General features: G+C 42.7%; 1 protein-coding gene across 2 annotated transcripts in view; it reads left to right on the top strand.

Moving 5' to 3' along the window:
* Window positions 1-7,929: 7,929 nt before the first annotated feature.
* The window catches only part of ugp2b (UDP-glucose pyrophosphorylase 2b), a 71,769-nt gene continuing 52,679 nt past the window's right edge, over window positions 7,930-27,019 (top strand). Inside the window, exons 1-3 of one of the 2 annotated variants that reach the window (XM_063192826.1) lie at window positions 7,930-8,188; window positions 16,346-16,473; window positions 22,257-22,364. In XM_063192826.1, coding sequence (XP_063048896.1) covers window positions 16,375-16,473; window positions 22,257-22,364 — 207 coding nt within the window. In that variant the 5' untranslated portion in view covers window positions 7,930-8,188; window positions 16,346-16,374. Of the gene's footprint in view, window positions 8,189-8,246; window positions 9,207-16,345; window positions 16,474-22,256; window positions 22,365-27,019 lie in introns of those variants that run through there. The other variant, XM_063192825.1, reaches the window with a different exon arrangement.

Genomic DNA, 27,019 nt, shown 5'->3' with positions numbered 1-27,019 from the left:
GGAAAGCGGACCACACAGGCGAGGAAAGCGGATTTCCACAAAAAGCGGAAAGCGAAAATGCGAAAATTGCGCAAAGCGACCGGCGAAAAACATTTGCGGAGCGATTTTTCAGTTTTCGGCGTTCTGTTTTGCTCTGTTTCCGTGATTGTCCGTCTGCGCGAATACAAAGGGCCACTTCTGAAGATAAAGAGAGACAAAGATGATATTGTCTGATGCTTTATTGCACCCTCAATGGCCTGTAACTGTTAAGGATGCCGAGACACGTGAGCCTGAAGGCAAATGCCAAATTCAACATCCATGACGCCCTTATTCTCATTTATTTGCAGCAAAAAAGTCAACAATTCTGGAATAATAGGCTGAAATGTTAAGCACAACTTCGGTTTTGCCCTTGCGGAGACAGATCTGAAGGAAATGCATTTTAAGTCTGCTCGCTGCCAAACTCCCCACTCAACAAGTCAACAAGAAATCTGTAGTGCAACAAAGCCAGTTAGGCCTATCCATGATGTTTAATGTAGGCAGAATCCTTTCCAGCCGAGCCGTGGTCATATGCTGTCTGCACATCCCGTTGCATTCCTCTTCATACAGAGAAGGAATGGCTTGCTGTCGTCTCAACCAGGTTTCGACCCCCTGATCCCCTGAAAATATGATTTGGGAAATGTTGAAGGGGTATCTAAATTATTGGCAAAATTATTTTTTTATTCATATAGAAATCGTGTGTATAGGGGTTGTATTTGCATACCTTAAGTCACAAAGTGTCGTGTTTAGGCTACATAAGTTAAAATAAACCGATGCGACAACGAACAAATCATCTTGCGCAACAGAAAGCTGTTGCGCGCCCCGAGAAATAGATAGCCCATTAAAAAAAACTATGTGTGACCAGGTGTAATGTTTTATTGTTCTATCTGTTTTATGCACACACGCACACATACTCCCTCCTAGCGGATGGAGCACTGATGAGTGGACACGTTTGGGTTTTCATGAAACAGAAGCCCGAGGAAGAACAGGTGGAGGATAAATGAGGGGGGAAATGGCTACACAGTCGTTTTCACGTGGAGCGCTGAGAAGACGCGCGAGCTGTCTCATTCTGTATGTATTTTGTAGAGAGCATAGATGCTCTAGCTGTGGCTCAAGGCTACCATGTCAGTTGTTTACATGGGTGCATAGAGTAAATGCCCTAGTTACAACCGTTTCCACCGAAGCCAGAAGTTACTGTGGTCGTGCGTAACTGGACTTCCGACAAAAGGTAACCTCTGGAATATTTTGGAGAGCATACAAAAGTCCCCAAGTACAGTTAACAGCGCAGTGGCTGGCGCTCATGACTACAAGTAAAATTACACCACCATCTATAGCCTACTTCTAACAAAGTTTGCAAACATGGTCGCCCCATAGCCTACATTGCTGGCGGGATTTCCTTCTCCATATTCTGCTGTTATTTGATGACGCCAAGTCACTGCACGTGAAACTCCCAGCTTACCAGCGAAATTGCGCAGTGGCACAGTGTAGGCTAGCCTATATGTGACTAGTAGGCTAATGAAGCATCTAAATGGGACTATTCTGTAGAGTGTGCTATGAACATGCTTACAACTCCTCAGAACTACTGTTTTTAATCAGTGAAGTTTAAGCTGGGACGCTTAAAAGCAATATGGGCCAGGTTTCTCTGTGCGTCAGGAGACTATCAGCGTGCACACACAAGGGCGCGCGCGCACGCACACACACACACACACACACACACACACACACACACACACACACCTTCTATCTCTCCCTCTCCTTTGAGCTGCTGTCTCAACCGATGAGAGACATAATAGCCTATTTCATTAGTGTTATTTATAGCCTACGTTCGCTGTGGAAAGATAACGCGAAGCCTTTCTTCGTGCTTGTCATTGTATTGACCAGCTACTTTCAATAGGCCTTCTCCACGATGCAAATGTGCGCGTCGGTTACACGGATGATACCTGAAATGTTCATTAGATATGAAATATCCTAAGTGGTTACAAGAGGTCCGTGGTGGTAGCCTACTCTCGCTACGGGGTCCACGACCGCACAGGTTGTGCTCCTGCTTTCGAGATCTGCGCTCTCGGACAGACCCACACGCGCAAGTGCCCGACACAGATCACACAGCAGTCCTTTTCACCACCTCGTGAAGTGTTTAGACAATTTAATCTCGCTTGGAATTAGTGCAATGTAGCAGAAAGCGTAAGACATCCGTTGGACTCATTTGCACGCAACAAGTTTTGAAATTATTTCTTAACGGTTATTTTTTGCAGTCAGTCTATGCAAACAGTCCTTCCGCGCTCCCCCACCATCATTCGCCACTTCGAGCTCAGTTTGAGAACTGCGCTGGAGCTGATGTCACTGTCAAGTCAGTGTCTGATTGGCCAAACCCCGTTTTTCGCTTGCGAAATCCGCCGTCAAAACAGACAGATTTGTTATTTTTTCTCCGCTGCGGATTTTCGCTTTTCGGTGTGCACAGAGTAATTAGAATACATTTGTTTGTTAATTTTGCGAATTTCGCTGCGAATATCCGCGCGGAAATTCCGCTCGGTGTGGACAGTCCTAGGGGGGAGGAATATTAAGGACTGTTTTGTTTCTCTGTTTGATTACTAGTAAATTTACACAAAAAATACTGATCGATTTTCTAAATCTTTTTTTTGTTTGTTTTTTTACCTCAGTGGTGAGTCCTACATGACCCTAATCACTCTTGGGCAAACAGGCCTGAGGTTTAAGGTCAAATTTCTGCCATAACTTTCCAAAAAGGTCAAATTTCCCTCAAAAACTAACCTCGATAGTTTTTTAAATGCCATTACTGATTTTCTCAAACTTTTAGAACAATGTTTCTTTGCGGGATATAATCAAACAGGAAGGAAGCCTTGTCAATATGCTAGCTCTGTGTGATAGAAAAGATCAGTTGTGACTTACAGAGGTACATTATCCTGAACTGTGTTCGTTCAGTTCACAAGACATGACCAAACCTGAATGAAGAACTTTCTCCATTTATGCCTGTGGTGCAATCGCATCTGATTGCCACATGGGGGCAGTAGCTGTATGTTTAGGGGGTGTTTTTAAATCAAGGTAATTTTTGACCTCACATTTTGATCGTAATTGCTTTTTCAAAGTCCCTACAATGTTTGAGGTATACACTTCAACACAAGTAGCCACAGATAAATTTCATAGCCTGCAGGGAAATGGCTGATGCAGGATATAGTCTAACTTTCTGTCATTGTCGAACTATCGGTATGGCTGTCACATGAGCATGGTTGTTTGAGTTTCTTGTAAGAACCTGTCTTTGCGTTGTCTTCATCTGTGGCCCCATTTTCCTTCACTCTGCATCTCCAAAACACTGATCCACAGAGAGAAGGACAAACAGGCCAGCTGTACCGGGCCCAAGGCGAGGAGGCCCCAGAATTGGGTTCTAACATGTATGTCAACTGTGGAGAGGAGTATTGGCAGGATATTTAACAGTAACATGAGAATTCTTTTCAATAATGCATGGCATCTTGTCACAATTTCTTACTTTTGGCCAATCAGGGAGGCCCTGGCATATCTAGCCTGTGCTGTAATCCGGCCCTGGTGCAGAAGAAGAGGAGCAAGTGCTCTGCTTCATTTTCATCCACTGCAGTGTGGATTGTTCCCACTGGAAACATTGTATCAAGCAGCACTGAGAGTTCACCATGAGACAATCATCTACCCCTGAAATGTGCCCTGGTTGCTACTTCTACTACTTGTCAAATGTCATTTTAGTTGTTTGTATTTACAGAGGGGATTTGGTTGGTATGGTTGTTGTGTTCAGAAAGACACATGAAACAGTGGTGTGTGCAACAAGCTTGTTTACTCACTGTTTGATGACTTGCCGGTTCTGACTTCTGGTGTACATACATGTCACTACGGGTACCCACAGAGACCACACACATGCAATTAGTAAATGCAGTACCAGCTTACATTACATCCCCCTTCTTTTCTTTTTTTTTTTTCTTTTTTTTTTTTTAATTATTATTATTATTTTTTATTTTNTTATTTTTTTTATTTCCATCACCATCTAGAAATGTCATAGGCTATGCAAATACCAAGCAAGACACCTTAATGCATAATCTTTACTTTAAACTGTTCAAGTGCATATACTTAGTCCATGAGTGTCCATTAGGCTTTGAACCTTAAGTTCTTTAAAAAAAAAAAAAACTTTACCTTATGAGTCCATGTATCTAACTGGAGCTTTTACCACCCTACCCGACCTAGTCTGAACTGGTGCCTGCTGGTCCTGGACCTCAGCCTTCTGAGCTGAGCAGTCTTCACCCTGTGCGTCGGCCTTTTTTCCTGCTGCTGCTGCTCCTGCTGCTGCTGCTGCTGCTGCTGTTCCTGCTGTCAGTCCCTCAGATGTTTCCTCCTTCTCAAGCACTTTCCTCAGATGTCTCCTGTTGTGTCGGTACACACCTCCTTCCTGGGTGTGCACTATGTAGGATCTAGGCAGCTTGAATTCTTCTTCCACCACCGCAGGCTGCTAAGTGTCTCCTCTCTGCATTCTGACGGCGTCACCAGCTTGAAGATCCGGCAAGGGACTTGAATGTTGGTCATAGTACGTCTTCTGTGTTCTTTGTCTGTCTCTTAGTTTTTCATAGATCTGTGTGTCTTTCTCAGTGCTGAGCAACGATGTAGAGGTTGGTAGCTTTGATTTAAGACGTCGTCCCATCAACAACTGTGCAGGCGACAGCCCTATGCCTTCCAGAGGAGTGTTCCTATATTCTAAGAGAACAATAAAGGGATCATTATTGCTGCACTGTGCCTTCTTGAGCAAGTTCTTTATGGTCTGTACTGTCCGCTCTGCTTGTCCGTTCGATTGTGGATGGCTTGGGTGACAGGCATCACGCCCCAAAATGGCAGAAGCATCTTTCTGTATGATTTCAAACTCGCTTCTGTCCTTTGTATTCACATGTGATACATTTCTTGCCAAGTGATGCCATTTTATGACCAGTATATGACACTAACCTGCATTTGGATGCTGCCAGTCTGCCTTTGATGTCCAGCAACTTGTACATTCTCTCCGATATCACATTGCATTCTGCACCAGTATCCAACTTGAATGTTACATTCCTTCTGTTTGTTTTCAGATTTTCTGTCCACACATCATCTTCCGCTCTGATGGTTTGCATGTGCGTTTCCTGCACCTGCAGCGAGCCAATGAACATAATAGTGCTGTTATCTTCGTCCTGCTCAACTGTGTTCATCCTTCTTGTATTGCTCTGTGCGTTGCACATTTTTGCAAAATGGTTTCTCTTGCGGCATAAATTGCACGTCTTGCCATATGCGGGACACCTCCTGGCGTCATGCGTGTATCCACATCTGTTGCATCTCGGACCTTTCTGTTTATCCGCATCGTATCTTTCTTTGCCTCGGTTATCTTTCACAGCACGGATTTTATGCACTTCAACCTCTTCATTCAATGCTTTCACCTGATTAGATGTGATCTCGCTTGCCCGACACATATCGATAGCTTTGGTCAGCGTCAATCCATCTTCTCTCAGGAACCGAGCTCTCATTTGGTCGCTGTTTATTCCACATATTATCCTGTCGCGTATCAGCGAGTCACACAACTCTCCGAACTCACAGTCCTTCGCTTTACTTTTCAAATCCGTAACGTAGGAATCTATAGTATCTGACGGCCCTTGGGCACGTGTGAAGAACACATGACGTGTATATGGCAAGTGTTTCCGAGGCTCACAGTAGTCTTGAAACTTTTTCTTTAAGACGGCAATTTTATCTGTCTCCCCCTCTTCGAATTCGAAAGTGTTGCTTACTTTTATCGCCTCTTCTCCAGCCACATGCAAGAATGTAGCACACTGGACAGGTTCCGTTTTTCGGTCGATTCCACTTGCAATGCAAAACAGTTCATAGCGGCGTATCCAACTTTTCCAATTCTCGGAAAGATTCCCTTGCAAATTCAAAGGTGACGGTGGCTGGAGCAGCGCCTCTGCCATCGTCTCGTACCGCGAATACTTTTCTTTAGTTTAATTCTGACACCATGTTGTGTTCAGAAAGACACATGAAACAGTGGTGTGTGCAACAAGCTTGTTTACTCACTGTTCGATGACTTGCTGGTTCCGGCTTCCGGTATACATACATGCCACTACGGGTACCCACAGAGACCACACAAATGCGATTAGTAAATGCAGTACCCGCATATATTACAATGGTAACATCAGAGTCTGTGATAAGGTGTCAGAGTGAATCTTTGGCTACATCATGATACCAGAGATTCTTTAAGTATATAGAGATATGCCAATGTAATAGGTTGCTATGGGCACCTAACATGACCAGGTTCCGGTCTGCCTAAAGGGTCATGTCATAATGCTCCTAGCATTGAATAGAACAGTCCTTAGGTCTGCCTAAAGGGGGATTCCCCCCCCCCCCCTCCCCTTGCAATAATAGAACCCTGAAATAATGGGCCAATGGAACCTCTCTCTCTACTCTCTCTGATGATACCGTCTCTGCTGAGGGCTGCAGTAGATTCCCATCCCTTCTTCAAAAGAAGTTACGTAAGACTATAAACTGATCATGTGCATTTTTTTTATTCAGAAGAATAATGGGTGGGATATTTGAGTCATTCATTGTTATCATGTAATTGATACTTTCATGTCAGTGTGTAAGGAAGGACTGAGGGCCATATCCAGGCTAAAGGTGGTGTTACATTTACAAGCAATGTTTAGTTATACATGAGGGGAAGTTGGTACAGTGAGCGCAAGAAGATGGTGTGTGGTGTGTGTCTTTGGTGAAAAAGGCATTGCTCTTGAATATTGGCATAAACAGAGTTTAGTAGAGTAGAGTATCATTTATTGATCCCAGGGGGAAATTAAGGTGTCCAGTAGCCTACATACATATATACATACATACATGATACATACATACAGAAGACATAACACACTAGACATTACACACATCCTTACACATATATTAACCATGTATAGCTCACTCTTACATACATACATACAGCCCCCCCCCCCCTCTCTCTCTCACACACACACACACACACACACGTGTGCAGACACCAAATTATAATGTGCGTGTCCACAGTGTCACATGTGCCTTAGCTGAGCAGCACATAGAATCCAAGACAAAGTGACCAACACAGTGTCCAGGAGTGTCAGAAGTCACTGTGCAGTGTGCATAGTAAAGAGAAAGTGTCCAGGAGTGTCATTCAGAAGTCACTGGGCATAGTGCAATATCAATTGTATTCCTTGGGAAAATGTGGGGTGTCACTAGCCCGCTGTGTCGCTCCATACACACACACACACACACATGCACGCACGCGTGCAAACACGCGCGCGCTCGCTTGAGCATAGAAAAAGGTGATTGTCCTGTATGGATGTATTGGGGAATAAAAAACAGTGCAGTACAGTAAAGAATCCTAGTGCAGTGTGTAAATTCTCATTTTAAGAGTTTAAAAGCTATTTCAATCCAAAACATTTCACACAAACAAACAAAAAACGACGTGTTTGTAAAATGGTTTAAGTGATGACGACGAAAAACACCTCACATTGACCCACACAGACCACTTTCATTGCTGGCCATATCCCCAGAGGACGCGACGTGGCTCTCTGCGTATGTTTGACGCTCCCAGTGATGTGCCGGTGTGGCTTGACAGACAGTCGACGTGGCGCCAAGGCATCAGTCCACTGAGTGATGGTGGGACCTGTAGAAAATGTCGCCATATCATTGGCCAGAGACCAAGTGAACGCGCCCTCATTGGCTGCATCACTTCCTCGCCAATTCATGTAGTTATTACATTTTAATACCTATCCGGACAGTTTATGTGTCTCGCACTGTGCAGTTTTCGCTTGTGTCAAAGCACATTATCATAGGTGTCCAGACGCAGCCGGAATTGTAACACTGTCTCTTCCAGAGCAATGTCTGCCTTTTGGAACGCCAAACACTACACCTTTAGAACACGTTTTTCTTTTTACGCACATGATATAAAACCGGTTGAGGTGGTTTCAGTCGTGCCCTTCTGGTAGCTCTAGGGGGAAAACTAAAGGGGGGTGCGGGGACTGCCCTCCATAGACCCCCCATAAGCGAATGCCTGTGTAGACCCAGCAAAGTCAGTCACGTAGACTATCCTTCAGAATAGAGATCTGCTCTAGTGCCGAGTTGCGCTTTGGGGTTGGACCATCGGGACCATCAGCATCCTTCAAGAACAAGCGTAAGGCCCCACATTTATTTGAAAAGTAAAAGATTATTATAATAATGCAACATGATTAATAGACACGAGAATTAATCAGCACATTGAACAACCTACTGTTAGCCAGATGTAATGCTAACGTCAACTTGAATAGAGACAGGGGGTTTGCTATTCGGAAACGTGAATAAACTTGTGTCCAGTGGCATTCAGCTAGCTCACGATTTCCCTTTCGCGTAGTTACCTCTTAATCAATTTCGAGCAATAGTGGAACGATGTGTTGGTTGTACGTGCAAACTCGTGTAATGTTAGACTCATTCTTACGAGTCACCATTGATTTCCGTGTTTTCACCATTGGTTCAAGGCTTAAATACATAGCCCATGCTACTTGGTGTAGAGCTCTAGTGTACATCCTGTGTCCTTTTTACGCAGAGACCACTACTTGTCTACCGTGTCGTTTTCCATTTGCTAATACCGAGAACAACATTGCATACCGTTGACCTAATGAGACGAGACAATACTGAAATTGAGGAATGGTCCTCAGAAAATGGGGGCTGTTCTGAAGTCACACCGTTTCGATGCTGGCAAGCAAACTTACAACAGCCAAAGAGAACATAATGTGATTGCAGCAACGCACCAGAGGTTGAGCGTGAAGATCAATGATCATAAAATATGCGGGGCCTTTACAATTCTGTTAAAGTATTACTTCAGGTGGCAGATATTCTGACATGATTCCTCCCCCTCGTAGGCAAGGCTACAGTAAGCCATGCGAGGAGGGAGGAGGACGTTGAGATAGATGGTAGATCTAGTTCATTTGGTCGAAGTTGATCCGAGGATGACAGTCACCGGGTATTGAGCGCATCAACTCAAATGAACACCTCAACCTTCAAAGGGTCTTTCATTCTCATTCACTGGGATTATTCGATTAGGCACGGATACGGTTGGTTTGGAAAATTACAAGAACGAGGATAATAGGTTTTTTACTCCCCCTTTAAACTGTCATTAATCTCGGTGGAGCTTCTCAGCATGGATTACCTGGAAGGTAAGGTTCCTATCTGCTCTTGTGCGTTTGCTATCTTTTAGGTAAAAAAAAAGTCAGTCACTGCTTTTCTAACTGGTGTAGCAACTGATAGCCTAGTTAACCCTACCAGCAGTTTTTTTTAATGGGGAGAGAGGAGGCGCAATGGAGCATTGGTAACTGTTACCCAAAAACTTCACCACCGCAGCCTTGCCAATGAATGAATAGGAGTTTTTTTCTGCCACAAAACTGATTCTGGTTTAGGCAAGAGTTGTTTTTTTCTGTGAAATTCTGCATGAAGTTCTCAAGTTATGTTAAACAGACAAAACAATTAGAAGACTTGCTTGAGCATTTGTTGTCAATTAGGGCCCACCATGGTATGGTCTAATGTTTATCAAGCACTTTGCACGCTCTTTAAAGATCTTTTTTTGAATGAATCAAAGTACATTATAGCCCCTGATGCCATGATGGGCAAAGCACCTCTGATTCTTTAGATAAAACTCATTGATCAATACCAGTGACATTGCCTCTCTTGTGCCACTATTGAGTCATATGAAAGTGTCACTCTGGACTTCAATCTTGTCTCGTGTGTCAGTGTTGCGAGCGACCGAGAGTACTTTGGATCAAAAACAAACCTATGCAAAACTTAGCATAAAAAGTGAGATTTTTCAAAATACAACTTATCGGCACACGGTTGTGGAGCGCTGGCCAGGGCCCTTGGAGGTTAATGAGCCACATCTGACATCTAATGGCAATCTGTTCCACTTGTATGCGGCATAATGACTAAACTCCACTTCAGCCTGTTAGGTTTGGAATCTGGGCTTTGCCTAATGGGATGAGTCGATTGATCTAATAGGCTTAAACAGTTGATAGTTTGTGTGAAAAAGAAGAAGAAGAAGGAGAAGAAGAAAAGAACTGGCATCTTCAGATTAAGCCACACAGAGCTATATTTATATATAAACCTTTTTTCAATTTCAAAGGCACTTGCCTGTCACATTTATGCAAATGTGGCAGGCTGCGTTAGATGTGAGGAGTCCTAGTTTTTGGGAAACACCTGTGAACCACTTGATGTCTGTTGCTGTGCTTCTACTGGTGCCTATGCTGCAGTTGCCTCTTTTTGATGTCAGGTGCACAAGTGAGGTCGATACGCACTAAAAAAAGAATGCAGTGTTAGTTCAACTCTCAAAGAGTTTATTACCATTTGCTAAGCCTGGAATATATTTAGTCCAAGGGTTTTGTGCCCAAGTGTTGAATTAAAATAGCATTTTTAGTGTGTGGCATTACCTGGTACCCTCTGGTTTATTGAGTCCACCTTGCATGAAAATATATAATCTTATTGTCTTTATTAGCACCGGATTGAAGAGGTAGTACATATTACATTAGTTACAGGTTGCTCTCCAGCTGACTTATCAATGTGGGTTATTTCACTCCTTCTGTCAGATTGCGTACATTTTTTTATGGCATGCCCGTTATCTAGTAATGTAGGCCACGGAGGTCAATGCCTTTTCAAGAAAAGCTGAAGCCAATATTATACTTGAAAGCTTAAGACATGGCTCCTGTTATAAATTTGCTGATTACCACAATGGTAATGACCAAGTTATAATGCATTACTTAAGACACTGTGTGATGCCATAGTGGTGTAGTACTATGGTAGTAAAGTTATGTCAATGACTAGTGCGGCATTCCACTGGCCGAATGATGCTCATTGTAAGGCTACCTTATTTTATGGTGTCTACATTACATTGCATTACATTACATTACATTAATTGTATACATTTTTAAATTGCATTATTGGTTACTCATTTACTGCTGCATTCTGGTTGTCCAGTCAGGAGTAATGTTTTTTTTTTTTCCAGCACACAGTTGAAGAAGGGCGTCACATTCTTCTAATATAGATTCTAGATTATGCACTTGAAAACAAATGTTTGTGTTTTGGCTGAGGAGTTGTCCTGTGGCTTTCTATGTTGACATTTTTTGTTAGGAGAACTTGAGGGGCATCGTCAGGCCTTTGCTTCTCTAACAATGAGATATAATAACACTAATACCTTCAACGGCATAGCTGTCAGTACACCATACCTTTGTACTAGTCTTAATGGGCTGTGCAGGTTGGGAATGATGGCATGTGAGGGTGTATGTCAGTCTTTTTCAACACTGGGGTCGGGACCTCATGTGGGGTCGCCTGGAGTTCAAATGGGGTCGCCTGAAATGTCTAGGTGTGGTAAAAAGGAATACTGCCAAATATTACATTGCAGCATGCAAGTTACTTGTCATGCTTTTTTTTTGGTCGGTAAAAAATGTGTATGGGGTCCCCAGGAATTTGGGATGTCAAAATGGGGTCCCCCGCTGACACAGGTTGGGAACCACTGGTGTATGTTGATTTGGTGGGTGACAAGGAGGTTGGGTTATGACAAGTTATGACATTTTTAGGATATGGATACAGGATAGGTCATGTAGGAAATATGGATGTGTTCAAACTCTTTGTTTATCAATAACATGTAAGAAATGTGTCAGTATGTGTAAGAATAATGTTAGTTTTGATTATACTTAAGTTTCAGCATGAACCTGCTGCAGAGTCTGTGTCCTCATGGTGTTAAAGCATTCAGTAAAATCGAAGGGTGAAATATCTTATACACTGTAAAAAAGACATGCAGTGAGAGTACTCTGGGAGCAAATATAATCCAGAGGGTGTTAAATTGACTCTGTGAGTATTGAATTAACAATAAATCTTTTACTTTGTGCATTGGATATCCCACGTCCCAGCTCTTGCATAACGGACGTACTCTTATGTATTCATTCAAGCTGGAAGGCAGAGGCCACTTGGTGCAGTACCAATAGGTAGAAGACTAGAAGTACCAAGACAAACACAGTATGAAGCAGTAAAGGAGGGGCTCAAGTGACAGGTCTCCTTTCTGCGCTTGAACAGCATTATGAAATACAGGATGTTGCCGTTTGCATTGCCCAAATGTTGGTGACTTATGTATATGTAGTAACTGGATAAATTCTGTGGGTGTATCAGGAGTGGCTGAGTTTTCCAGTCGTCAGTTAAAGTGTCCCATATCTGTCCAGTGGAATTTTGTCTGGGAAACGCATTATGAATGAGATTGCGTTGGCTCAATGAGCTAAGACGCCATACTGTAACGCCGGCGACCCTGGTTCGATTCCCACCTGAAGTCCTTTGCCGAACCTTTTCTCCTCTCTGTCCCCACTTATTACATGTATGTATCTTTTTTTAAATATATACATGTATTTTTGGGCTTTTTATTGCCTTTATTTGACAGGACAGTGAAGGTAGTGACAGGAATTGAGTTAGGAGAGAGAGACGGGGAAGGGTCGGTAAAGGACCCGGGCCGGGATTCGAACCCGGTTCAGCCACATAACAAACGAGTGCCCTACCATATTCGCCACGGTAGGGCCTATCACATGTATATATCACCTGCATTAAATAGACAGGACAGTTGAGAGCAGGGTGGCCGCGGGTCCTTAAAAAGTCTTAAAAAGTCTTAAATTCCATTTTCGCCAAATAAGGCCTTGAAAAGTCTTATTTTGTCTTAAATTTTCAACCCAAATGTCTTAAATTTGTGGAGCTTAATTTAGGGAGGAATAATTATGTCAGCCATGTGATGAACTTCGCGACGGAAATCGGGAGTTGTAGTCATGTAGTGTAATTTAGAACGCATTATTGAATTTTATTTAGTGTAAAGTGTACATAACCAATTGGTTTTTGTGCTTCATTTGAACCTGTGTATGATCCTGCGAGTTGGTCCTAATTTCATTTGGAAAATGGTATTGAAAAGTCTTAAAATGTCTTAATTTTGACTTGTTAAAACCTGTAAACGCCGCGAGTTGGTCTTAATTTTATTCGGAAAATAGTATTGAAAAGTCTTAAAATGTCTTAATTTTGACTTGGTCAAACCTGTAGACACCCTGGTTGAGAGAGATAGTAGGTGTTTGTTGGTCAAGGCCGCAGGTGTTTGTTGTCAAGGTGGCCACCTTAGCTATGTACTGTGGTGTTGGGGGGGGGGGGGGGGGTGCAGCATTTAAGCTCAACTCATAATGTGTCGTTGCAACTTGTAAGAGGTATAGTAACTGAGCATAGTAACTAAGAGGCTGTGTTTGTGTTTGACAGCAATCATATTGTACTGATGAGACTGAAGATAGGCCAGGCTAGGCTAGAGGTGTCTGCTCTGTGCAAACGGCAAAGTCCCTCCCATTTCCCATTCACGTTCCACAATGTAAAACACGTACCCTGCCTGTACTCAGATATTCCTGATTGGCAGCATAGTTCTGTAAGATGCTGGCATGTCCGTGCTGAGTAGGATAACTCCAGGAATTGGAAAGTGGTAGTTCCTTGCCAAACTGGAATTGGTGAAGGTAAAGGGGTGGGTACACTACGTAGAGCCGGTGACTTTGAAATCAAAAGGTGACGTCAACACCCAAGGCGTGTGTTGCATGTGACTGCTCTTACGGGCACCTGGCTTAATCACTCTTGTTTTTAGTCATTTACATAACATAAACCAAACATAATAAAACTGAATTAAGCTTGGCCTATGCACTCACTGTACTGTATTCAGTTCTGTATTCAAGTTTTTGGTATCTTTGGTATGTGTTATAACATGAGGCTTCTGTTGCAAAATGCTACAGATGTACAGTAAAGGTTTTAAAAGAGAATGATTTGTTTTTTTTGTCAGACCAGACCCAAAGAGGAGGCTGGACATGGTCATCTATGTGTGTATGCTGTTCTGTATATCATATGAAGCTGGTAATCATTTGATCTAAATCTACCCTTTGCCCTTGGGTGGGAATGAATGGGCTTGTCACTCAAACATGAACTTGGAACTTGCAAACAAACTGACAGTAGGTAGGGCAAGGGTGGAAAAGGGGGTGGCATAGAGGCGTAATATAATCCCATGCCAAATGTTCATTCACTATACATAGGTGTAGTGGAAGGTGTAGTGGAATAACTGGTATTTATGACCAATGACCAATTAAACACACAGGATGAGAGTCGATATCCGTTTTGATCGAGTGTATTGTAGGATTTGAAAAGGATGTAAAATTGTAAAACTTAAGCTGCTTCTGCTGCTGCTACGGCAAGTGATGTGAAGCCCAGCATCTGCAGCACCTACCAGTACTCTCATCTTTCTTCACAATACAGTACAGTATGAGGCCTAGAGCCTATTTACAGTAACTAGGTTACAGGGACTTCCTTGCAAGGCCTCCGGAAACCATCAAGCCACAACGAATACCATACAGTGCGATAGACGCATTTAAAGCGTAATAGATTACATTCAGGGCTCTAAATTAACACCAGCCAACCGGCCAAATGGTGGAGGGATTTCAGTATGGCTGGTAGAAAAGACCAACTTACTACACACTTTGACCCATTAGTGAGTGCATGTTTGGCTAGTAAGAGTATAGCATACTGACCATTTTGGCTGGTGATTAAAAAAAGGTAATTTAGAGCTCTGATTACATTTCAATGCAGTATGATAACTTGCAATCATTTTTTGCAATTGTTTCATAATTAGATTCGCATCTGAATTTCATTTTGCATTTCATCACGCTACAAACCCCCTCCAAAGAACAGATAGAAAAGCCACACAAAATGTAGATTTCTTTTGCTCAGTTGCATGCTATGGAAGCAGTATGTGGGAAAGGGCAGATTATGACTCCATGGGTCCCTGGGCCAGACAACAAGAAAGCCCCCCCTCATGTTCACAAAAACATTCAGGGTTTCAGGACCTTATGTTGTTTGGGGTTCGGGGGTATGTCCCCCAAGGGAGTTTAAAAATAGAGTTGTTATAAGTGTGATTTAAATGACATGAGTCATTTAAAAAAGAACTATAGAGGCTTGGCCTTAGGGGGTCCCTTGACTCTTAGGCCCCTGGGCCTGGGCCCGGCAGGCCCACACAGTAATCCATCCTTGTATGTAGGTGTTGTTGCAGTAAGTAAAGTACCCAGGAAAAGTGTCTAACTTGTCATGTGTGGTGGTGGTGATACCTGAGATCAATCATTCACATATATTTTTAACAGACACTTCCTAGTTCCTGGTCATTATAATACCTCTGTTGTTGACCCCTTTTCAAGAGCTGTGGTGTTAGTTGGCTATTCTTTTTTGGGCAGCACGGGCATCAGAAAATGTTTTATAGGTCTGTATGGAAGTCATTGCCACCAGCTTGGATATATGGGAAAGAGAAAGTATTTAAATGTTTCATTTAGTCAGAGCCTTTCTCAGTCCCTAGGTAAATTTTGTTCATCAATTTTTAAAATGAGGTCAAGCAGTGTAGCACAGACAACATGGCATGATGCTCCATGTGCTACTCAAAACTTTTGTTTTGGAACATGTTTTATCCATTCCATATAGATAAGAGCCAAGCCCCTTGGACCTGGCCTGGTAGGACCCACCCATAATACTTCTCTTCATTCATCTTCATGGTCTGGAGGTTCTTTGACCTGACGCGATTAGAAGGGGCGGGAGGATTGCACTCAGTTCTGGTTTGAAACAGCTTTCACACAGAGTGCGTTACAATATGCGACCTTGCCTCCTCCACTTGTGCTTGTCTCCTCGTACCAGGAAGTAATATGTCATGATGACATCACTGACCACAGCATTATATTTCAATATCTTGCAAAAGCTCAATTGTAAAGCCTTCTTCTCATTTGCAATTGGGATGGTGAATGAAAAACAGTCCCTCAAAAGTTGTTGTGGCTAGGCTGACAGCTGGGAAACTTTATCGGTTTCTCCACGGAGGAGGGGCCAGGAGGTGGGGCGAGGAGACAAGCACAAGTGGAGGAGGCAAGGTCGCATATTGTAACGCACTCATAGTCATCCACTTACTGGCTGGCCGCCTAGGTGACCACTAAACCCTCCCCGGAAAAGAATCTCCAGACCATGAATACGAATGAAGAGAAGTATTATGGACAGGTCGGGACAACAGGCCACCTTGGACCCATCATCATCAGAAAGTTTTGAATGGAGAATCTACAATAAGATTTTTACTATCACTTTCACCTAGTATCTTGACTTGACCTCACTTCATATGTGTGTGTGTGTGTGTGTGTGTGTGTGTGTGTGTGTGTGTGTGTGTGTGTGTGTGTGTGTGTGTGTGTGTGTGTGTGTGCGTGCATCCGTTCGTCCGTCCGTGCGTGCGTGCGTCCCCCAGGTGTGAGGAAGCGGGTGCCCAACGGCTGGATGGCTCAGTTTGAAGAGGTGATGCAGCAGCAGCTGGAGAGCTCCCTCCACACGGAGCTGGAGAAACTCCAGAGCACCGCTAAGCCCGAGGAGGCAGAGGTGAGCAGGGGGTGGAGGTGGGAGGGAGTGTATAAGAAGAGTTTATTTGAGTTTGTATCCTCCAATGAGTGTTCAGAGGTCCTATCACCGATGTGTGAATTCTTGCCATAAAAATGTTTTGAGAACATTCTTCTTCAACCTATTTAAAATGCATTTCGCAATTCAATGCAATGGATTGCCTAATACAAAAATGTCAATTTCCCAACATTCTACAAAATGGAGATTTTGCAAGTAAGCTATTCATATATATATCAAGCAGAGGTGAGGAAGTTGGGAGGTGTGAGGGAGTGTATATATCTCAACTGTGTCTATAGAAAGGAGGTTGGGGGCGGGTGGCAGAGGGAAGGAGGGGTGTAAGGATGGGGGGATGGAGTCGTGGTGGTGTTGGAGAGCTCCCTCCACATGGAGCTGGAGAATCTCCAGAGCACCTCTCCAGAGGTGAGAGCATATACAGGACATGCAGGTGTATAAAAGCCTGGCCATTTACAGTGGAGAGAGAGAGGAAGCAGAGATGAGGAGGAAGAGGGTGCGTACAGATATATGGACAGAGAGGGAGAATGAGAGGGAAGAAAGAGAGAGAGATGGGGGGGGGGCAGGTGAGGAGAGGAGAGGAGAGGAGAGAGAGAGAGAGAGAGAGAGAGAGAGAGAGAGAGAGAGAGAGAGGCATGAGTTAAGAGGGAGGGTGCGTTAGAGGGCATAGTAAGGAGGCTTCTAGCAATGAGGGATGTGGAGGGGCTGGGTAGGCATAGAGGCAGAGTTGATAAACCCTCTCTGGTGACGTGTAGTAGTGTTCACTTGGGAAGAAAAGAGGAAAGAGGCAGAGGAGAGGCCAGAGTAGTGGAGTGAAGTGGAGGGGTGAGGTTGCCTGGGGATGTGGGCACCAAAAGAGATGTAGAGAGAGGGAGGGAGAGAGAGAGATTGAGAGACAATGGGGGGATTAGGTGCAGTAGATGGGATGTAACTGTTTGAAAGAAAAGGAGAGAGAGAGAGAGATACCGAGAGAGAGACCGAGAGAGAGGGAGAGGGAGAGAGCAGTTGTGCTGCATGGTTACGGGTGCAGGGCTAATGCTTCCAGGAAGAGCACTTGCTGCAAAGTCTTGGCGAAGTCTTGGAATCAGTTCTGCACAAGTCTTTTTTTATTATTATTTTAAAGAAATCCATTCAGAACAGAACTCTGAGGTAAGCTAAGAGCCTTCAGGGTTGTTTGCATTGTGTGAAAAAAAGACTGCCGAACATTTTGCAAAAACTCAAGCAACTCAATTGAGTACTGCTCTAACTCTCTTGCTACATCTGCCCCACTACATTAACCCATTAAGACACGGCATTATAAATTAGCTGTTATCAGCAAGGCAATGAACAAGTAGTAGTGCATTACTAAAGGCCCCGTGCACTGTGCTAGTAGTGTAGTACTATAGTAGCTAACTTTCAATGTCTATTACAGTGTGCCTCAGGAGGTACGGCGTGCATTAAGGGGCTACGTGAATCTTGAGTTTTTTTGGTGCACCAAACAATGGCAGCTGCTTTGCAGCAGCAAACATGAAAACTTTGCATTGCAGACACCTCCGAAAAGGGGCAAAATGTGCTAAATAGTGGACTCATCCTTTAAGTCATGGGTGAGGAACCTATGGCCCGCGGGCTGGTTACGGTCCAGGAAGCCGTCTTATCTGTCCCCCGAAATAATTTTAATGCTATGCCGTTTCACATTAAATATGACGTGTTTTGCAAAACAAAATTTAGAAATTACATTTGCTATACAATACAAGTTATATTTTCAGGAGGCCTAGTGAAGGTGGGGTCTGTTCTAAAGCTGTCCGCTTTCAATATAGGCCTAAAGTGTAGGAGAGGAAGTCCTGGTTTGTGTTCATAGTATGTCCCTGGGGGTTCCTCACCCCTGCTTTAAGTAGTCTTGGTGTTGGACTAAATCATAAACTCAAATAGATATATTTAGGCTACAACAACAGGTCACAGGTCCTATGACGTGCAAATTAAAAAGGATTTGACTGGAACCCTTGTTTGTTGGCTCATTTACTGGTTCCTATTTAAATAGGAGTTTGAAGAGGTATTAGGGTTGAAGGATCGTGCACCCCTCTGCCAATTCGCAGGAGGCGGGCCGGCGAGAAGCAGTTTGTTAAGGGGTGATCCATCTCTGTCCTGGACAGACCCATGGCTCCCCCAGGGCTGATACTGAGGCTGCCCGGCTGCCATACCACGCCCCCCCACCCCCAGTCTCAGTCTGATGAATGAGGTGTCACACGCCGGAGAGATTTCACAGTGGCCCTCTCCTCGCCTGCCTGTCCAATTAGCCATGTGATGAGACTTGCCATGATCCGCTCTCCTCTCCTCCGGTCAGAACTCCTCTGTCTCTGGCTGGCTGTGTGCTGCAGTGCACTGCACTTGGTCTGTGTGTCTGTCTGTTTGCTTGTGTTAGCATCTTTTCTCTCTTTCCGCCTCTCTTGTCTCTTCACTACTTCCACTGCCCTCTTTCTTTCTTATCGTTCTCTGTAGTTCATCTGTTTTCTGTACAGCGTTCCTCACCTGGCTGTCCAGTTAGTCTGACGATGAGACTTACATGATAAGGTCCCCTCACTGTCATCAGAAGTACTCTGTCCCTCTCACTGTCTATGTCTGGATTGCTCTTCTCTGTCTATCTGCCTCTGCACAGTAACACGCAGTGTTAATTCAATTAAGTCAATTTAACATCTTCTAGATTGTTTTGGTCCCTGAGTACTCTCTAAGTGTTGAATTAGCGCTGCATTTTTTACTGTTACTTACTGACCTCTCTTTTAGACTCGCTCTTTTCAGTCTTCAGCTCTTGTGGTTCTGGATGGTTTCTCTACATGCTCTGCAGTGGCTCCACTATATTTTCTGCAGTGGGTCCAATTAGGCTGACACTGAGACTTACATGATCTGGTTTCCTCACTGTACTGTAGTCAGAACTCCTCTCTCCCTCTGACGCTGTCTTGTGCAGTGCACTCAGTGTCTGTTTGCTGGCGTTAGCATCTTATCTCCAGACTTTCACTCTGTGACTTCTCTTCACTACTTCACACAACTCTCTCAATTCTTTTTAGTTCCATTCTTATTGTTCTCTAGACAGTGCAAATTCTAGTGTTATTTCAACTCTTAGAGAATACTCTGGGACCAAATACAATGTAGAAGATATTAAATCAACTCTTTAAGTGTTAAATTAACCCATTTTTACTGTGTACTCTATGTTCCGCTGCCTATGTCTGTTTGTCAGTTTGTCTCTTGTCTCCTTCAGACTCTTACTTCTCATTGCTACTTCACAAGTCTCTCACTGTTTTTCTCAGTTCCTTTATGTTTGTGTAGCCTATAGTTTATCTTTTTTCTCTGACTTCTCTTCACTACTTCACAGCTCTCTCAATTTTTTTTAGTTCCATTCTCATGGTTCTCTACACCATGGTTCTCTAGTGAAAAATCTAGTGTTAACTGAAGATGTTAAATGGACTCTCTAAATGTTAAATTAACACTGTGTTTTTTTACTGTGTGTTGTTTACTCTGTCCATCTGCTGCTGCCACTGCCTCTGTGTCAGTTTGTCTCTTCTGTCTCCTTCAGTCTCTCTTACTTCTCTACTTCGCTACTTCACAAGTCTTTCACTGTGTTTCTCAGTTCCTTTATGTTTGTGTGTGGTTAATCTGTTTTCTCTACAGTGGCCAGCCATAGAGACCTCAATGATCTTGTTTTTTTCCTGCTCTCTGCATTCAGAACTCCTCTCTCTTGCTGTTTGTCTGTCTGTCTCTGGACGGCGTTGCTTTGCACTGCACTATCAGTCTCTGCTCTGTATTTCTGTATTTCAATCTGTTTGTTTTTTTGCATCTGTCTTTCATCCCTCTTTCAGTCTTGCTCAACCCTCTGCCCTACTTCGCCACGCAAATTCACCACTCTGTGGCAGCTTTTAAGTTTCATTTTCATGGTTCTTAATACTTTTTATTACAGTTAGTTAATCTCTCTGGCACACTCATTTTACTGTCGTACTTATTGATTCTGTGTGCCTCTTTCGCTTTCGGTTGTTTTATTTTCCTTTAAATTCCTGCTGTCTTTATACTTCACATACCCTCATTTGGGAAAGGTGGGTTCTGATTCCTCACACCACACCACTGTCAGTGCTCTTCTTTGGGCTTTTGTTGAAATGTCCATGTGAGTGGCCTTTTTGTTGAATGAAGCAATACAAGATGAACAGGAATGAATAAAACGTAAGATGTTGTTAAGGTTATTAAGATATATTACCAACATAATATATTAAGCTATCGACCACACACCTTCCCCAAACACACGCACGCACACACACACACACACACACACACACACACACACACACACACACACACACACACACACACACACACACACACACACAGAGAGAGAGAGAGAGAGAGAGAGAGAGAGAGAGAGAGAGAGAGAGAGAGAGAGAGAGAGAGAGAGATACACATACACACTCTACCTTGGCTACTGGCCTGGGGCTAACTTGTTGTAAAACACAATTAAAACACGTAGGAGAAAAGTCATGGTTAATGATTGTTGGCCCGTATAGTTACGACTATTGTGTTTCCTTAATGGAAGCCAGAAGCACGGCTCACTGCCTTACGTTAAGGAAAAACAGAGCACAGTCCAAGAGCTGTAAACTCAACGGAATGTCATGAGGATGAAAGTTCTATGGAATGTTGGCGGTCATGTAATGTAATGCTGATTGTTGTGTCAAATGTATTCAAAGTTGTTAGTGATGTCAGGTCTCATTCCAACTTTAGTTCAGTAAGATAGAAGGATAATAAAATAATAAAAGAGCAGATTGCACCGATTGTTGACCATTACACAACCAATGAGATTCAACAAGACAAAATGGTGAATAAATGAATGAAAACAGCCCCATTGCCATAATTACAGTAGAGCATTTGTAACATTGGTATATAATTTGATTTTGATGAAATATGACAGTTAATTGGTCATCACATCATTCTCTGGAGATATTCCATGACCACTTGTGTTGGGTATAAGAATATCAGAATGTACCATTAAAAAAAACAAAACAAAAAACCTCTAAGATTGTATGGAATGTTCGGGCAGTGAAAGTTCTATAGAATTCTGGACGTCATTCAATACAATTTGGAATTTTAGAATCTTGCATTGCTATAGAACGCTTTCTTTTTATAGAATGTTCAAAAACCCACACTCTTAAAGGTTAGCCTATCCCTTCATTGTAAAGTGCAGTGGGGTCAAACAGGGTGAGAATTTAATGATCCTCCCAACAGGGAAGCCAGGCACTGTTACATCACACTGATTAGGCTACAAGATGGAGTGCTGTGTGTGCATGCCTCAGTGCTAGCAAAAGATGAAATATTATTTTGTATTGGCTGCTTGTAGACATTTTGTCTCTGAGCTGACTCTAGCGTCTTAGAGACTCTTGATGCATGTTGAACCGCTCTTGAAACATTTATTCTGATTTACTGTTCCATTGGGTGTCCCTTTTCTTTTTTGCTTCTTACTGTATGTGATGTACAGTTGCTTTTCCATGATTTTGACTTCTGTATGTTGTAATGATGAAATGATGTTATGTGTTATGTGTGTTATGTGTCTATTACATGGATTTGTTACAGAAACCCTTAAAAACTCTGATGCGTTATAACGGCTTTAGCAAATGAATGATCAAAGGCAAGGCTTTCCAGGAAGCAAGCAGCACTGCATTTCAAACCACAACCCCCATTTAAAACCAGAAGGCAAAAATATATGTGTGTACTCATGTCAGTTTGTGTGCTCTCTTCCCTTCCAGGTTTCCAGGAAGGACTTTGAGGGCTTCAAGAAGCTCTTTCATCGGTTCCTCCAAGTCAAGGGACCATCGGTGGAATGGCCGAAAATCAATAGACCTCCAGAAGACTCGGTAAGATCCTCTCAACAAAAGAACAAGATTCTTTTTTTTTTTTTTTAATTGGGTTTATTGCTTTTTCAAACTTCAGTATTTAACATAAAAGTCACATAAATGTCCTCAGCTAATGCTTCGAATCATACAATCAAACATGGTATTACCAATAAATATCTCCCAATCCCTTCCTCCCTCCCAATGTAGGATTCTAGTATATAAAGATCAAGATTCTTTGAACGAAAAAAAAAAATAACGATGGAAAATTTGGCAGGCTTGCTGTGAAAGTTGAAGAGAAAAGGTCAGGCAGCTTGAAAATTTGCACAATCGGAATGAAGCCACAACTCTCTTATCAATTTCTTGGCAGGTGTTCACAGAATTACAGACTCCTCAAGCTTATCTTACTGTATGTGTAAATATTCCTTCACAAGAAAACGCCTCCCTCTTGTTGTATTGAGAAGTGAACTCTTTGCCGAATGCTTCTCTCAAGTAACCTTTGGAGTTTAGAAGGCTTCTTGTTATGAATATAGGGTAAATATAATGTGTAGCAGTGATTATCAAACTGTGCGCCGGGAACCACTGGTGGGCCTTGAAAGTATTCAAAGTGGGCCTTGAAATTATTTTCTACAAATCTAAATAATATTTGTGTGTGTGTGTTGCGATTGACTATTTATTTGAGGTGTGTTTTTTATTGAGTCAGAGCAGAGGTGGACCCTGAAAATTTGTGACAATTTCAAGTGGGCACTAAGTTGGAATAGGTTGGGAACTCCTGATGTATAGTATAGCTCCAAATACAAACCCTAACCCCTTTTGTGCTGAGAAGCAAACCCTTTTTAGTGTGCTTCTCAAGTAACTGTTGGCATTCATAGAGGAAAACCAAAACAGTAAGAGGAGATGTATCAGTGTACATGGACCCCCCCTCAGCTAATCCCCTCCCCCACACTCCAGAGTGCTGATCACAAAACACAAGTATCCGATATGCACACACACACACACACACACACACACACACACACACACACACACACACACACACACACACACACACACACACACACACACACACACACACACACACACACACACACAGAGAGAGAGGTGCTCAAGTTTACGGTATCCTGCGTAGTAGTTTGTATATCCATACACATAGTGTTGCACAAATTGACACATACCCGTGCACTCCAAAGCAAACAACTCAAGTGAGTGAGTGTGTCCAGCTGGATGTCCTTTTAGCCGACACTGTGCATTTGTACTGTACGCGCTTGCGTATCCCTCAACAACAGGCCTCATTAGGTTGATTGATGGCAGTCATACCACAGGTCCCTTTTGCGTGTTACACCAGTGCAAACCAGTGGAGTGGAGTGGGCTAGAGGGTGGAGAATGTGATTTATTTGTGAGGATAGTGGGTGTGTGTTTTGTGGGTGTGGGAATGGATGGTTATTCCATGCACTGTACTGTATGTGCACAGTTAAGGACACAATGGAAAAGTTGGGAAAAGGATCAGCGTCTATTGTGATGGATCTCATTTGGTCTGCCTGCTCCATTGTGATGAGTGCAACGCGACTCACCTCCACTTATATTATGTAATGTTTGATCAATTAGGAGGCATACAGTATGAACTAGTATGAGGAGCCACCGTATGAACAATGCACGAGTGTGTGTGTGTGAGGGTTTTTTTTTTCAAACACTAATTATATCCATTCGTCTTTTTGTCGTCGGTTGTTGTTTCCCTGCCGTTTGCTTTTCACTGCTGTTGGACACATGTTGTGTGTATCCCTGTTTCCATGGCAAATCATGTTTTCCATTTATAATTGCTGTATGATAATGTGTCAGGCAGTCGAATGATGCTTGTCTCTGGTAGGGTGTGATTTGGTAAAGCTGTTCATGTGAGTGGGTTAGAAAGGGGAGCGTTGTAGGTGATTTCTGCATCCAATGTGGATGCAGCTTTACTAGCATTGTAGGCACACACACCTACAGTAGTGGGCTATGGTTCAGTGAAAGTTGTGTTATGTTCATTGTCTTACACAGGCATCTAAGTTTTGAATAACGTCTTACAAACCAAGGAAATGAAGTTTCCAGTTTTCCTGTTGTTGCTGAAAGGTAAAGGATTTCTTAAGGCAGGAGATCTAATTTGCATTTGGGGTTTTCCCATCTCTTTTGTGGTAGTGTTGTGCATGTGTGCAGTATTATGCAAATGCACAAAACAGTACTGTGCCAGGAGGAAACTGCAATCGTGAGAAATTCGCTTGTGCACTTAACTGGAAGTTAGTCAGTGCAATTGAATACCTTTCCTCTGAGTCCAAGCAATACATCTTGCATGGCATCGTGTCATACAAGGCTTGAATTTATAGTAAATCGTTAAGGAAATATGTTGCCTGTAATTAAGCGTGCTTGCAGATACAGCGTGTGATATAGAGTGTCCGTGTCTCTTGTCGTTTTTCCGTTTTTGCCGATTTTGTGCAAGTTTGGGTCCCCATTGAAAACAATGATAGAACCTTCAGGAGAGAGTGTTCCATCCACTCTACAGATCAGAGTGTAGGAGGCTTTTTCGTTCATAAAACATCAACAGTTTCACCTAGAGGTTTAGTTGACTCGTTGTTAGCGAGCTCTATGAGATTACTCCAAACGGTGAAAATATCATGTCCCAACTCCCATTACTTTTTAAATGGTAGGTGTGTAAAAACCCCCAATGGCTGTGTCCTATTCATTTTTGAAACTGACTGAACCGTTTAACCTATAAACTTCATTCAAGGACTGTTAGAAAGATCACACGTATGACTCCAATTTATGCAAAGGACATGTGCCAATTCTTTTTAGTTTTTTAACAACGGCGATCTAAAAACTAGAAACTGTTTTGATACTGCCCTCTGTCTTAGAGCACAATACTAACTGCCATACAGTCAATCAGAACAGGTGCTGCCAATACAGGGTTCCATCTCAACTGTCACTTTCTCTCAACATTCTATTCTTAACGAGCAGCTGCACTACCATTCTAGAAGTCTATTGTTCAGCTCTTCAATGCAATGTGATATTGTCTTGCTGGAATGCGTATGACAGCCAGCTTCTTGGCTCAAGGGTAAAGGTGCTGGATTAGAGATATGGAGGTTGTGAGTTCGAATCCCACTCGAACCCATGTTGATTTTCAAAATTATATCATATGCAGTGTTCCTTAGCCAACTTAAAATAGCATGTACCGTATGTCATTTAGTATATTCTCAAAACGCGGAGCTACAACACTTTCAAAATGGCTGAATCCAAAATGGCTGAATTGTTTGGCCCCTAACTTCTGACTGGGTGGATGGATTTTTCCTAGATTTCTTTTAGCTTTGTTTTCTCAATAGTAGTTTGTTTTTAATTTAGGTATAGAGATATCAAAAATAAAACTGCTTATCTCTGCCCCAAAAAGCAAGCCCGCTTACAGCATTTTCTGTGAGAATGCAATCCAGTTCCTTTTAGTTTAACCTGCTGTTGTAAAATTCATTTTAATTCCACAGTGCAGAGATGTTTCCAAAATAAACAGTAAGAATAGACCAGAGTTGGCGAGCAGACCAATTGTCTGTGAGTTTTCAATCTCAGGCTGAGAAAAGTGTTGCAATAAGAAAAAAAGATAATGATCTCTCAATCATTTAATCTTACAGGTTTTTAGTGTATTTGTCTTGCCATGGCTTGAGTTTATCTGTTGAAAGGCTTAGTGTTATTTGTATTTACATTCATTCATAAGGATTTCACGAGAGAGAAAAAACATAAAGACAGCATGAAGAAAACCAGAAATGAAAACAAAAGGTATCTACTTGTGGCATCTGTATGTTTATGCTGATGTAACACTGTTCAGCACACGTACATTGTCCTTGTAATGGCCTCTGTATTGTGTGCCTTTGTGCGACCCAAAATATTGTTAAGTGAATTAATGTTGTTGACCTTGTGTTATGTAACAAACGGCCTGTCTGGCATCATGACTTTGGCCCCTGCTCTGTGCCTGCCAAACACAGTAAAACATTTATGAGGTTCAAGTCAAGTAGTGCCGTGGTTCCCAAACTGTGGGGTCGAGACCCCTACGGGGTTCACGGAGGAAGTACTGAAGGGGGTCGCGGAGAAAAGGGACATTGCATTAAAACAGGAAATCCACAGGTTAACAGTGAACAGCTAACACAATTCCATAATTTGGTTAGTAAAATCATTCACTTGTATGGTTAACAGATGTGTTTGCTGTCCTGCGGATTTCTAGCAATATTAGCGGACAAACTATTAATAGAAAATCTAATGGACAAAAAAATTGCCTTGGCTAGGGTCATGAACATATTCTTAAATCCAAAAGGGGTTCCCCGCTGAAAAAGTTTGAGATCCACTGATGTGGTGCGCCTGCTGGTGAGAGACTGAGGGATGGATGTGGGGACTGAATAAAGGTGCCTGAAACATGAGTGCAGTGACTCACTTTCTCTCCCTAACGGACAAGTGGGACACCAGCTTCTTTTCTGTATGCTCCACAGACACTGTCGAGTCCACCTCTGCCAAGGGGGCAATTTATTTACACTTTAGCTTTTTCAAACTCGTCATTTAAACGTGGCAGGTAACAAATGTTAAAAAGCAAGTAGCTAACGGTAACTAAGTAAAGACTGAGGAAACATTATTGTTATAGAAACAGTGTCGTTATAGATAGTTGTGCAGGTAAAAAGGAG

This window comes from Engraulis encrasicolus, unplaced genomic scaffold (genome assembly GCF_034702125.1).
Source record: "Engraulis encrasicolus isolate BLACKSEA-1 unplaced genomic scaffold, IST_EnEncr_1.0 scaffold_25_np1212, whole genome shotgun sequence".
NCBI classification, from domain to species: domain Eukaryota; kingdom Metazoa; phylum Chordata; class Actinopteri; order Clupeiformes; family Engraulidae; genus Engraulis; species Engraulis encrasicolus.
The sequence above is the reverse complement of the archived record's forward strand: the minus strand, read 5'-3'. Positions and strand labels throughout refer to the sequence as shown.